General features: G+C 46.3%; 1 protein-coding gene and 1 long non-coding RNA gene across 2 annotated transcripts in view; both read right to left on the bottom strand.

Moving 5' to 3' along the window:
- The window catches only part of LOC139274123 (zinc finger protein 665-like), a 78,287-nt gene that overhangs the window by 6,539 nt on the left and 57,175 nt on the right, over positions 1-14,573 (bottom strand). Inside the window, exons 6-7 of the mRNA XM_070891166.1 lie at positions 13,659-13,780; positions 11,822-12,098 (exon numbers count right to left, since the gene is read on the bottom strand). Of these exons, the coding sequence (XP_070747267.1) occupies positions 11,822-12,098; positions 13,659-13,780 (399 nt within the window). The remainder of the gene's footprint in view (positions 1-11,821; positions 12,099-13,658; positions 13,781-14,573) is intronic.
- LOC139273695 (uncharacterized) lies at positions 1,522-8,281 on the bottom strand. Its single transcript, XR_011595303.1, has 3 exons — positions 8,222-8,281; positions 7,363-7,448; positions 1,522-1,557 (listed from the first exon to the last, which is right to left on the bottom strand). It is a non-coding gene; the product is annotated as an uncharacterized lncRNA (long non-coding RNA).

The following is a 14,573-nucleotide window of genomic DNA, read 5'->3' as shown; positions in this document are numbered from 1 at the left end:
AAACCTTCTAGCAATTACGTTAAATTTATGCCCCCTGGATGTTGACCACTGCCAAGGGAAATAGGCCCTTTTAATGCACTATATCGAGTCCCCTCATAATTTTATACATCTCAATGAGGTCTCCCCTCAGCATCCTCTGTTCCAAGGAAAACAAATCCAGCCTATCCAATCTGTCCTCATAGCTAAGATTCTCCACTCCCAGCAACATCCTCGTAAATCTCCTCTGTACCCTCTCCAGTGCAATCACATCCTTCCTGTAATGTGGTGACCAGAACTGCACGCAGTACTCCAACTGTGGCCTAACTAGTGTTTTATACAGTTCAAGCATAACCCCGTTCTTGTACTCTGTGCCTCGGCTAATAAAGGCAAGCATTCCGTATGCCTTCTTAACTGCCTTATCTACCTGGCCTGCTACTTTCAGGGATCTGTGGACATGCACTCCCAGGTCTCTTTGTTCCTCTACACTTCTCAGTGTCCTACCATTTAATGCGTATTCCCTTTCCTTGCTAGCCCTCCCCAAATGTATTACCTCACACTTCTCTGGATTAAATTCCATTTGCCACTGTTCTGCCCACCTGACCAGTTGATTGATATCTTCCTGCAGTCTGCAGCTTTCTTCTTCATTATCAGCCACACGGCCGATTTTAGTATCATCTGCAAACTTCTTAATCATATCCCCTATATTCAAGTCTAGATCATTGATGTATACCACAAAAATGAAGGGATCTAGTGCTGAGCCCTGGGAGTCCCACATGAAACATCCTTCCAGTCACAAAAACTCCCATCAACCATTACCCTTTGCTTCCTGCCTCTGAGCCAATTTGGATCCAACTTGCCACTTTTCCCTGAATCCCATGGGCTTTTACTTTCATGACTAGTCTGCCATGTGGGACCTTATCAAAGTGTCAAAATGTCTATTGATCTCAGCCCTGTTAATACTCAAAGACTGAGCATCCACAGCCCTCTGGGATAGAGAATTCCAAAGATTCACAGTGAAGAAATTCCTCCTCATCTCAATCTTAAATGACCGACTCCTTATCCTGAGACTATGACCCCCTAGTTCGAGACTCTTCAGTCAGGAGAAACATTTGTGTGAGGAAGTGCTTCATGGCATCACCCTTGATTGGCCTAGCTCTAATTTTAAGGTTCTGTCCCTTTCACCAGAGGAAATCGTTTCTCTATCTACCCTGTTAACTGAACATAAAGGAAATAAATGACTTTTAAACACCTGGTCCACATGGCACTGAAGTGTCTGAAACTCATGATAGGAACTCCAGGAAAACAAAATACTGACAAATGTTAAACTGTTTTGTTCACAAAAGAAATCTCAATTTAACTATTAAAAGATAAATTGTTTAACAGGGGTTCACACTGACTCACCTGTCAGGCCGCCCCTCGAGCACCACGATTAGTTGCAGAACACACCGCTCCCTGAGCCCTCCGGCCTCTGAGCTCTCTTCCTGTTGGTTCCCAGGGCAATCAATCACCCCTCACCAACATTACGCCGCCAGATGAAGTTGAGGGGCTCAGAGGAAGAAATAAAACGAGGCCGTGAATCTGAGTTAATAAATAAATTAGAGAAGCATGACTACATTTATAAATTTAACGATTTAAAGTCAAGTCAAATGAATTGTTACAATTAATATATTCCTTTTGCACCAAGTGGGAAACAAGTGATGTGTGGGCTGTGCAGAGTGTCTGTGCCCAGTTACACAGTGTGTCCCTGTCTCATCGCTCCAAATACACATGTTTCAGCTCACATCCAACTGACTGGATAAACCTCGCCCGTCTAAACTCCATCACAGAAATACCAGCATTTGATGTTTAGTTATACTAAACCTTTATAAAACACTGGTTAGGCCTCAGCTGGCACATTGTGTTCGATTGTGGGCACCACACTTTCAGAAGGATGTATACACTTTAGAGAGGGTGCAGAAGAGATTTACTAGAATGGTACCAAGGATGAGGGACCTCAGTTATGTGGCAATACTGGAGAAGCTGCAGTTATTCTCCTCGGAGCAGAAAAGTTTAAGAGGAGATTTCATTAAAGTGTTCAAAATCATGAACAATTTTAACAAGGAGAAACTTTTCCAGTGGCAGAAGGGTTGGTAACCTGAGGAGACAGAATAAGGTGATTGGCAAAAGAAGCAGAGGCGACATGAGGAAACATTTTATAAGCAGCGAGTTGTTGCAATCTGGAATGCACTGCCTGAAAGGGTGGTGGACGCAGATTCAATAGTAACTTTCAAAAGTGAATTGGATAAATACTAAAGGGACAATATTTGCAGAGCTATTGGGAAAGATCAGGGGAGTGGAACTAACTGGATAGATCTGCCATAGAGGTAACTGGGAGGGTCGATGGGGGTAGTGCATTTGATGGAGTGTATATGTATTTTAACAAGGCTTTTGATGAGGTCCCACATGCCAGACTGGTCACCAAAATAAAAGCCCATGGGATCCAAGGCAAAGTTGGATCCAAAATTGGCTCAGAGGTAGAAAGCAAAGGGTAATGGGCTGCAGGAAGATATCAATGGACTGGTCAGGTGGGCAGAACAGTTACAAATGGAACTTAATCCGGAGAAGTGTGAGGTAGTGCATTTGGGGTGGGCTAACAAGACAAGGGAATTCACATTAATGGTAGGACATTGAGAAGTGTAGAGGAACAGACGGACTTTGGAGTGCATGTCCACAGATCCCTGAAGGTAGCAGCACAGGTGGATAAGCTGGTTAAGAAGGCATTTGCGATACTTGCCTTTATTAGCCTAGGCACAGAATGTAAGAGCAGGGAGGTTATGCTTGAACTGTATAAAATACTATTTAGGCTACAGCAAGAGTACTGCGTGCAGTTCAAGTCACCACATTACAGGAAAGATGTGATTGCACCAGAGAGGGTAAAAACATTTACGAGGATGTTGCCTGGACTGGAGAATTTTAGCTATGAGGAAAGATTGGATAGGCTGGGGTTGTTTTCTTTGGAACACAGGATGTAGAGGTGGAACCTCATTGAGGTGTATAAAATTATGAGGGGTATAAAATTATGAGGGGTCTGGATAGAGTGGATAGCAAGGACCTTTTTCCCTTAGCAGAGGATTCAGCCATGGCTCAGTGGGTAGCACTCTCACCTCTGAGTCAGAAGGTTGAGAGTTCAAGTCCCGCTCCAGGGACTTGAGCACAAAAATCTAGGCTGACACTCCAGTGCAGTGCTGAGGGAGTGCCGCACTGTTGGAGATGCTATCTTTCTGATGAGACATTAAACCAAGGCACCGCCTGTTATCTCTGGTGGACATAAAATATCCCATGGCACTATTTTGAAGGTATCCCCGTTGTCCTGGCAATATTTATCCATCAATCAACATAACAAAAACAGTTTATCTGGTAATTATCACATTAACAACATAAGAACAAGATAAGAAATAGGAGCAGGAGTAGGCCATTTGGCCCCTTGAGCCTGCTCTACCATTTAATAAGATCAAGGCTTTTCTGATCATGGACTCAGCTCCACTTCCCTGCCAGCTCCCCATAACCCTTTATTCCCTTATCGCTCTAAAATCTGTCTATCTCCGCCTTAAATATATTCAATGACCAAGCTTCCACAGCTCTCTGGGGCAAAGAATTCCACAGATTTGCAACCCTCAGACAAGAAATCCCTCCTTATCTCAGTTTTAAATGGGTGGCCTCTTATTCTGAAATTGTGAGTGGAATTATCCTCACTGCATCCACCTTGTCAAGCCCCCTCATTCTCTTATAAGTTTCAATAAGATCACCTCTCATCCGTCTGAACTCCAATGAGTACAGGCCCAACCTACTCAACCTATCTTCATAAGTCAACCCCCTCAGCTCCAGAATCAAACTAGTGAACCTTCTCTGAACTGCCTCCATTGCAAGTATAGCCTTGCTTCAATATGGAGACCAAAACTGTACGCAGTACTCCAGGTGTGGCCTTGTACAGATGTAGCAGGAATTATCTGGTGTACATTTATTGCAAGGGGAATACTATATTCCCCTTGCAATAAATGCCAACATTCCATTTGCCTTCCTGATTACTTGCTGTACCTGCATACTAACTTTTGTGTTTCATGCACAAGGATCCCTAGGTCTTTCTGTACTGCAGCACTTTGCAATTTTTCTCCATTTAAATTATAATTTGCTTTTCTATTTTTTCTGCCAAAATGGATAACCTCATTTCCCACATTATACTCCATCTGCCAAATTTTTGCCCACTCACTTAGCCTGTCCATATCCCTTTGCAGATTTTATGTGTACTCCTCACAACTTGCTTTCCCACCCATTTTTATATCATCAGCAGCAAACTTGGCTACATTGCACTCGGTCTCTTCATCCAAGTCATTAATATAGATTGTAAATAGTTGAGTGTGGGATTAATCATGCTTTAATCGGTATTTGCCACTTAAGGTAAGTGTTGACTTCGTTCAATGTCTGTCAGCTTCTGGTATAGTTTGTGAAGGTGGGCTCATTCTGTATCTCTCAGTCTCCGGTACAGTTTATGGAAGTGGTATTGATTCTGTAACTCTCATTCTCTGGTACGGTGAGTGAGTGTGGGAGTCTCTCTGTATCTCTCAGTATCTGGTACAGTGAGTCTGGGATTCATTCTGTATCTCTCAGTCTCTGGTACAGTGAGTGAGTCTGGGATTCACTCTGTATCTCTCAGTCTCTGGTACAGTTTATGGAGGTGGTATTGATTCTGTAACTCTCAGTCTCTGATACAGTGCATGAGTCTGGGATTCATTCTGTATCTCTCAGTCTCTGATACAGTGAGTGAGTCTGAGATTCATTCTGTATCTCTCAGTCTCTGGTACGGTGAGTGCGGGATTCATTCTGTATTTCTCAGTCTCTGGTACAGTGAGTGAGTCTGAGATTCACTCTGTATCTCTCAGTCTCTGGTACAGTGAGTGAGTCTGGGATTCATTCTGTATCTCAGTCTCTGGTAAGTTAGTGATTGCGGGATACATTCTGTATCTTTCAGTGTCTGGTACAGTGAGTGTGGGATTCACTCTGTATCTATCAGTCTCTGGTACAGTGAGTGTGGGATTCACTCTGTATCTATCAGTCTCTGGTACAGTGAGTGTGGGATTCACTCTGTATCTATCAGTCTCTGGTACAGTGAGTGTGGGATTCACTCTGTATCTATCAGTCTCTGGTACAGTGAGTGTGGGATTCACTCTGTATCGATCAGTCTCTGGTACAGTGAGTGTGGGATTCACTCTGTATCGATCAGTCTCTGGTACAGTGAGTGTGGGATTCACTCTGTATCTCTCAGTCTCTGGTACAGTGAGTGTGGGATTCACTCTGTATCTCTCAGTCTCTGGTACTGTTAGTGATTGCGGGATACATTCTATATCTTTCAGTCTGAACTTTATGATGTGGATTTATTCTATACCTTTCAGATACTATTTGTCTATTCTCTCTGATAGTTAATTTGTCACTATGGCTGCACTATTGTGAGATTAACATTGTGCCTTTCCAGCTGATAATGGGTGTGTATTTTGACTGGGATTGATGTATCTACCTGTGAACAGTACTGAGTTATGGTGAAATGTTAACAACTTCTGTTTGATTGCTGGATTGAAAATGTATATCTGGAAATTGGGATCATTGCGGGACTGACCACTTCTGCTGTCTATGAGTGTGGAATTGATATTAAGAACATAAGAAATAGGAGCAGGAGTAGGCCATGCGGCCCTTCGAGCCTGCTCCACCATTTAATACGATCATGGCTGATCCGATCATGGATTCAGGTCCACTTCCCTGCCCGTGCCCATAACCCCTTATTTCCTTATCGGTTAAGTAACTGTCCATCTCTGTCTTAAATGTATTCAATGACCCAGCTTCCACAGCTCTCTGAGGCAGCAAATTCCATAGATTTATAACCCTCAGAGAAGAAATTTCTCCTCATCTGAGTTTTAAATGGGTGGCCCCTTATTCTAAGATTATGCCCCCTAGTTCTAGTCTCCCCTATCAGTGGAACCATCTTCTCTGCCCCCTCATAATCTTAGATGTTTCGATAAGATCACCTAAATTCCAATGAGTAGAGGCAAACCTACTCAACTATCCTCATAAGTCAATGCCCTCATCTTTGGAATCAACCCAGTGAACTTTCTCTGAACTGCCTCCAAAGCAAGTATATCCTTTCTTAGATATGGAAACCAAAATTGTACACAGTATTCCAGGTATGGCCTCACCACTACCCTGTATAACTGTAGCAAAACTTCACTGCATTTATACTCCATCCCCTTTGCAATAAAGGCCAAGATCCCATTGGCCTTCCTGATCACTTGCTGTACCTACATACTAACCTTGTGTTTCATGCACCAGATCCTGCTGTACTGCAGCACTTTGCAATTGTTCCCCATTTAAATAATAACTTGCTGTTTGATTTTTTTTTGCTAAAGTGCATAACTTCACACTTTCCAACATTATACTCCATCTGCCCAATTTTTGCCCACTCACATAGCCTGTCTATGTCCTCCTCATGCATTGCTTTTCCTCCCATCTTTGTATCATCATCAAACTTGGCTACGTTATATCCAGTCCCTTCTTCCAAGTCGTTAATATAGATTGTAAAAAGTTGGGGTCCCAGCACTGATCCCTGCGGCACCCCACTAATTACGGGTTGCCAACCAGAGAATGACCACTTATCCCAACTCTCACTTTTTTGTTAGTTAGCCAATCCTCTATCCATGCTAATATATTTCCCCCAATCCCATGAACTTTTATCTTGTGCAGTAACCTTTTATGTGGCATCTTGTCAAGTGCCTTCTGGAAGTCCAAATACACCACATCCACTGGTTTCCCTTTATCCACCCTGTTCGTTGCATCCTCAAAGAACTCCAACAAATGTTTCAAACATGACTTCCCCTTCATAAATCCATGCTGACTCTGCCTGACTGAATTATGCTTTTCCAAATGTCCTGGTACTGCTTTAATAATGGACTCCAACATTTTCCCAACCACAGATGTTAGGCTAACTGGTCTACAGTTTCCTGCTTTTTGTCTGCCTCCTTTTTCAAAAAGGGGTGTTACATTTTCAGTTTTCCAATCTGCTGGGACCTCCCCAGAATCCAGGGAATTTTGGTAAATTACAACCAATGAATACACTATCCCTGCCACTACTTCTCTCAAGACCCTAGGATGCAAGCCATCAGGTCTAGGGCATTTACCACCTCATTAGTGATTGTGATATGGCCCCCACCCCCCATAACCCCTTGACTATCCACTGGTGGGATATTTTTTGTCTCTTCTACCATAAAGACTGATGCAAAATATTTGGTCAGAGTTTCTGCCATCTCCATGTACCCCATCACCAATTCCCTGGTTTCGTCCTCTGAGTAATACCGTACCTACTGTGTGTACAAGGAGCCAGTTGCACTGTTCCTTATGTCTCAGGTGGCAGAAACTTCACATTTGTTCCTGTACCTTCAATTCCTTACCTGTAGGAAGAAATGGTATCTCTGATCATTCAAGAACAGGAGAAGTAGAAAATACTAAAGTGATGAATGTAATTGTTCAATTAATATTCGTTCTGAACATTCACAAAGAAAAGCCAGCGATACAAACAGTGTCAGTGTCTGACTCCACTGCAGCACTCAGCTTCTGCACACCAAGTGTGTTGGGCAGATTTACAGCAATTTACTGACATCCAGACACAACCCAACCCCTGCCCTGCTTCAGGAATGGGACTATCCGATGGAGCACGGACTTTTACACAGCTCAGATTGCTACTCCCCTTTCCCAGGGCACTAACCGTTCAACCAGAAACAAAGAGCCGCTGTTTAAAACGTGTCTTTCACATTTCTCACCCAGTGCCTGCAATAGATGCTCCTTGTATAAATCCTCAGTGTCCGGCTCTGCTTCCACTGCTCACTGTCCAATGACAACAAACACGGTGAGACTGGAACTAAAGCAGGAACGTTCACTACTGGTTTACAGGGAGAAAGCAGCAATGACTGTAAACAGCAGATCCTTCCCATTCTGTCTCCCTTACCCGGGACACACGCTGTCCACACACAGCCCGAGAATGGCCTCTCCCTTCCCCCACTCACTCCACGCACTGAGACCAGTTCTTGCTCCACTCCGCCTGTTACACACAGACCCCGACTCCGCCTGAACTTCCCCCGGACTCAGTGCTGATCTCTGAGCCCATCTGCGGACACGCTCCCAAAGCGAGGTGCTGCTGTAAGGAGGCTGCTGCTCGCTGCCTTACCCCGGGGCCGCGGTGTCTCCATTCCCGGCTGTTTAAACCATCTTTCTCCGCTCACTGAGTGAATGGCGCTCACAGGCAGGGCTGGGGGAGGGGAGGGCGCATGCGCTCTTCTGCTCACTGGAAATCGACACGGGGGCGGGGCTTAACCGCGCTTGCACAGCTCTCTGCAATAATTCAGCCTTTAAAAATCAAAGTGAACTTTTCCCGATTTACTTTTATCAGAATCTGAGCAAAGGAACTGGGCCTGGGGGGGGCAAGGACAGAGAATGTTTAAAGCTGGGGGCCTTGCCCCTTTGAGATGCTCAATTTGGGATCATTCCGTGCAGGGTGTTTTTCTCTTCGTGAGCCCGTCCTCACAAAATAATCCTGCAGAAACATCGGAGGGACGGGGGAGTAGGAGTGTTTGCTGGAACTGTGCAGGAGTTAATATCTGACAGAAACTGTCCCAGTTTAATTTAATCAGAGTGAAACATTCGGTCACTGAGAGTAATAACGAACGGCCCTGAGCTGCAAGATTACAGAGAGTACAACAGGCGAACGAGGGTTAAATGTGGGACCTTGTTTCTCTCACTCTCTGACACTGTCCCGCAGTGTGGATTAGTAATGTGTCTGTCTGTGGTACAATATCAGTGAGAGAGGGGACTGCATCTTCTGTCTCTCCAGTTGGATCTTTCAGGATAAAACCGGAGCTCACAGGTCAGTCTGGAACTGATACTGTGCATGTTTCTGTGTCTCACCGCCCTGCCTCGCGCTCCCCTGTCTCTCACTCAGTCCTCTGCCCCACCCCCCGCTCTCCCCACTCCCCCCTCTCCCCATCTCTCTCTGTGTTGCTATCCCCCTTTCTCTTGTACTGCTTGGAAAGGCGGTATACTGTTATTTAGCGTGATGTGGGAACACTATTGGAAGTACAACCCTGATACTGTCTCTATTCTCTCCCTGGTGCTATACATGACAGTGTGGCACTGTTACTGAGTGTAAGACGGGGATACCAATACAAAGTGTAAGATTGATACTGTGCCTGTCTCTCTCTATCTTTCGCTGATACGGTACATGAATGCGTGATACAAGTATTGAGCGTATATGGAGACACAGTTCGCGTATTTAGAGTGTCTATATCTGTCGTTCTCTCAGATAGCAATCTCTGGGTGATAAGGATGGGATGGATAGGGCACCAGTTACTGTTAAATGTCTCTCAGTTTAGGAGAGAGAGTGGGGCAGTGAGCACATAATATATATTTTCAGAAAAATCAAACATATTTCTGCATGCGAACACTATAACAACTTAAAGCAGATATGAGTTTAGCCAGCCTCTGTGGTGATTGTTCCCCAGATTCAGGGGCAGGAACCAAACACTGTAAGGAATGCAAGCCTCAGAGTGTTTAACATTTACTGAGCTGGGAAACTACAACTAACCCCGAGAATCGGCAGCACAAGCTGAGCGGAGAGGAAACCCTGTGCTGGGAGCTGTAAATCTGGGACAGTTTGTGTTACGAATGTGCAGATGTGAACATTGTGTGAGTGATAGTGTGTGTCTACTGTATATGGTCCACGTCTCTGAGCCACACAGGAGGGCGGGTATCACTACAGTCCTGCAGACCATGAGTTTGGTGGCAGATTTGAGGGCCTGATCTTTGAACACTCTTTCCCTCAGGCGGCTGAAGGCTGCACTGGCGCACTGCAGGCGGTGTTGAATCTTGTTGTCAATGTCTGCCCTTGCTGATAATAGGCTCCCAAGGTATGGAAAGCGGTCCACATTGTCCAGTGCTGGACCATTGATCTTGATGGAAATCGCTGGAGAAATGCCACCAATGTCTCCACAAGATCCTGCAAATCCCCTGGGAGGACAGATGCATCAGTGTTAGCGTCCTCGATCAGGCCAACATCCCCAGCATCGAAGCAATGACCACACTCGACCAGCTCCGCTGGGCAGGCTGTTAAGTCCTGACTCTAATGTACTGACTTGCACAAGACATATGCTGAAGTCAAGGTCACTCAATAACCTGCACCTTTAATTCACAGCTCTCCAGTGCTGCACTTGCCTGAGACCTCCCTTTATATACCTCAGTGGGACAGGTATGGAGTGTCTCCTTCAAGTGCACCCCTAGTGGTAAGGTATGCTTATTGTTACAGGTCATATCCAGTTACAGTCATGAATAGCATGGTAAGATACAGTTATATACAGTAATGTGAGATACATGACATCACCCTCCCCCAAGGTCTTATTGCCTTTATAGATTCAGTCTCTCAGGTGGTCTGCACTCTCGCGTGGAGCGTCTTAGTTGTGGTTCAGTTGTTTGCCTTGGTGCCTGTGTTCGTTAGGTGTGATTGCTGGTATCTCGCCTGGGCTGTCTGTTTCATTCGGCGTGATTGCTGGTATCTCACCTGGGCTGTCTGTTCAGACTGTCCTTTCCTCAGGTTGTTCCACCTGTCTGTCCACTAGGTGTGGTGTGAGTTCCACATTGTAGTCTGCCTCTGGTTCTTCAGTGTTATCAGTGAATCTACTTTTTACTTGGTCAACATGCCTCTGGCAGGTTTGGCCATTGTCCATTTGTACAACCAGCAGCCTGTTTCCCTCTTTTTCTGTTACTGTCCCTGCAAGCCATTTGGGACCCCGGCCATAGTTTAGCACAAACACTTTGTCCCCTATCTCATTCCACCTCCCCCTCGAATTTCGGTCATGGTACTCAGTTAGCTTTTGATGCTCAGCCTCAACAATTTCATGCATGTCTGGGAGGACTAACGAGAGCCTGGTCTTTAAGGGTCATTTCATCAATAGTTGCACGAGGGGAACCCCAGTCAACGAATGCGGATGAGATCTGTATGCCAGCAGCAGTCACGACAGGTGGCTCTGCAGCATGGCACCTTGGATTCTGAGCATGCCTTATTTAATGATCTGCACTGCGCACTCCACCTAGCCATTGGAGGCTGGCTTGAAAGGTGCCATCTTAACGTGATTTATACCGTGGTCAACTATAAAATTGTGAAATTCTGTACTGGTGAAGCACAGACCATTATCACTGACCAATATGTCAGGAATGCCGTGCATTACAAACATGGTTCTAAGGCTCTCCACAATGGTGGAGTTGGTGCTCGAGTTTAAAATGGTGCACTCGATCCATTTTGAAAATGCATCAACGACTACAAGGAACATTTTGCCCATGAATGGGCCTGCATAGTCCACATGCACCCGTGACCACGGTTTGGTGGGCCAGGGGCTAAGGGGGGCCTCCTTGGGGGCATTACAGAGTTGGGCACAAATGGTGCACCAACGGACGCAGAGCTCCAAGTCTGCATCAATGCCAGGCCACCAGACATGAGATCTGGCTATGGCCTTCATAAGGACGATCCCCGGGTGTTCACGATGGAGCTCCTGGACAAATGCCTCCCTGCCTCGTAAGGGCATAACTACTCAGCTGCCCCACATCAGGCAGTCTGCCTGTAGTGAGAGTTCATGCATGCGCCTATGGAAGGGTTTGACCTCCTCAGGGCAGGCATCGTGAGCCTCTGCCCAGTCACCAATTAAAACGCATCTTTTAACTAGACATAACGTGGGGTCGCTGGTCGTCTAGGCTCTGATTTGACGAGCCATCATGGGCGAACCTGTGGATTCAAAGGCATTGATTGCCATGACCATCTCACAGTCCTGTGCGTCGGACCCTTCTATGGTCGCCAGGGGTAGCCTGCTAAGCGTGTCGGCACAGTTGTCTGTGCCTGGTCTGTGCCTTATTGTGTAGTCGTAAGCCGTCAGCATGAGTGCCCACCGCTGAATGCGCACCAAGGCGTTGGCGTTGATTGCCTTGTACTCAAATAGTAGGGACTTGAAGGGTTTGTGGTCGGTTTCTAATGCAAACTTGGCCCCGAAAAGGTATTGATGTATCTTTTTGACACCGTACATGCACGCGAGCACCTCCTTCTCAACCATACCATACCCGCGCTCCGCCCGCGAAAGTGACCTGGAGGCATAAGCAACGGGCTGCAAATTATCCGCATCATTGACATGCTGTAAAAATGTACCCGACCCCGTACGCTGATGCATCACAAGTAAGGACTAACTTTTTACCTGGGTCAAAAAAAGCTAAAACACTCTTGGAACATAGAAGGTTGTGTGCCTTATTGAAGGCACGTTCTTGGGTGTCCCCCCAAAACCAATCGCACCCCTTTCTGAGTAGCACATGGAGAGGCTCCAGCAGTGTGCTCAAGTTCTGCATAAAGTTCCCAAAGTAATTGAGTAGCCCAGAAAGGCGCGCAGTTCTGAGATATTCCGGGGCCTGGGTACCAGGTGAATCACTTCGGTTTTGGATTCGGTTGGGCAGATTCCATCAGCGGCAATCCTTCTGCCCAAAAATTCAACCTCAGGTGTGAGAAACAGACACTTGGGTTTCTTAACTCTTAGGCCTAGCTGATCCAATCAACTTAGTACTTCCTCAAGATTGCGGAGATGAGAGTCGGTGTCCCTGCCCGTGATGAGTATGTCATCTTGAAACACAACCGTCCCCGGGATGGACTTGCGCAGACTCTCCATGTTGCGCTGGAATATAGCAACTGCTGACCTGATGCCGAATGGGCATCGATTGTACCCAAAAAGGCCTCGATGTGTGTTGATGGTGGTGAGTAACCTAGACTCTTCGGTCAGTTCTTGTGTCATATACGCAGATGTGAGGGCAAGTTTCGAGAAAAGTTTTCCTCCAGCCAACGTGGCAAATAGGTCCTCCGCTCTGGGAAGTGGGTTTTGGTCCTGTACGGAGACTTTGTTTATGGTAGACTTGTAATCCCCACAGATTCACACGGATCCATCAGGCTTCATGACGGGGATGATGGGGCTTGCCCAGTCGCTGAATTCCACAGGAGAAATTATGCCTTCCCGCAGAAGCTGGTCCAGGTCATTTTCAATCTTTTCCCTCATCACATAAGGTACAGTTCTAGCCTTGTGATGGACCAGTCTGGCATTCTGTGTGATGTAGATTCTAACTTTAGCCCCTTTGAAGGTGCCCACACCCGGCTGAAAGAGATGTTCAAAACGGCTTAGAACTGTTGAGCAGGAGGTTCGTTCCTCTGACGACATGGCGTGAACATCATCCCATTTCCAATTAAGTTCTGCTAGCCAGCTTCTCCCTAACAAGGCTGGGAGATCCCCGGGGACAATCCACTGGGAAAGTCGGTTCACCATCCCTTTGTGTGTGACCGAGTGCATGGCGCTGGAAAGGACTGGGATGATTTCTTTACAATAGGTCCTTAGTTTGGTGTCGATCTTTGTGAGTTTTGGTCTGTTGCTTTTGTGTGGCCACAGCTGTTCAAATTGTTGAACGCTCATGAGGGACTGACTGGCCCCTGTGTCCAGCTCCATGTTGACGGGTATCCCGTTGAGTAGAACCCTCATCGTAATTGGAGGCAACTTGGTGTAAGAACAGTGGACATTGATCGTGTTAACCCGCTGTACCTCGGTGTCCCGTGCACTGTTCCAACCATCTTCTGGTCTGCTTTTCGACTCTTCCGATTCGTATACCAGCTGAGCTGCTGTTTTTCTGACATGCGAGCCAATGCCCTGTGTAGTTGCAGTTTCTGAAAACGGCATGCTGAAATCGACACATCCTGGTTGAGTGCCTTCCCCCACATCTCCAACACAGACCGTTTCCATTGTTTCTGAAGGATGAGCTGCGTCTGGCTGATCTCCCTTGAGCTTCTCTCAATCTGTTGTTGATTGCTTGCATTGTGGGTTGATGAGGTGTGATCGGCCGTTCAAGTGGCCCTTGATTTTGATGGCTTCTGGCACCACTGTCTGCTGTTGAAGACCTACTCTCATGCCTTTGTGTGTGGGGGTAGCGGTTTGTTTCACAATGTGAATCCCTTGTTCCGATGCCTCGTTGGTTGTACTACCCGAAGTATAGATCAGCTTTGTTTCTTCTTCGCCTGCCAACAATGTCTATGAGACCAGTGTTGCTGCCTCTAGAGTCAAGTTCTTAGTCTCTATAAGCTTTCGGAATATGCCTGCATGGCCTATTCCTTCAATAAAAAAGTCTCTCAGTACTTCTCTCCTTAGTTCATCAGGGAACTCACATGAACTAGCCAGCCTCCGAAGTTCCGCCATCAAGTCGGGTATGTTTTGGTCCACACAGCATCTGTAGTTGTAGAACCTGTGTCTGGCCATGTGTAGGCTGCTCGCTGGCTTCAGGTGGTCTCGCACCAGTGTGCTCAACTCCTCAAACAACTTGCTTGCTGGTTTCTTGGGTGCCAGCAGGTTTTTCATTAAAGCATATGTTTTCGAGCCACAGCTGGTCAAGAGATGGGCTCTTCTCTTGTCTGCCTTATCGTCGCCCAGCCAGTCTTTGGTCACAAAGCTTTGCTGGAGCCTTCT

This window comes from Pristiophorus japonicus, chromosome 9 (genome assembly GCF_044704955.1).
Source record: "Pristiophorus japonicus isolate sPriJap1 chromosome 9, sPriJap1.hap1, whole genome shotgun sequence".
Taxonomy (NCBI): domain Eukaryota; kingdom Metazoa; phylum Chordata; class Chondrichthyes; family Pristiophoridae; genus Pristiophorus; species Pristiophorus japonicus.
Note: the sequence above shows the minus strand (reverse complement) of the source record. Positions and strands in the feature narration are given on the sequence as shown.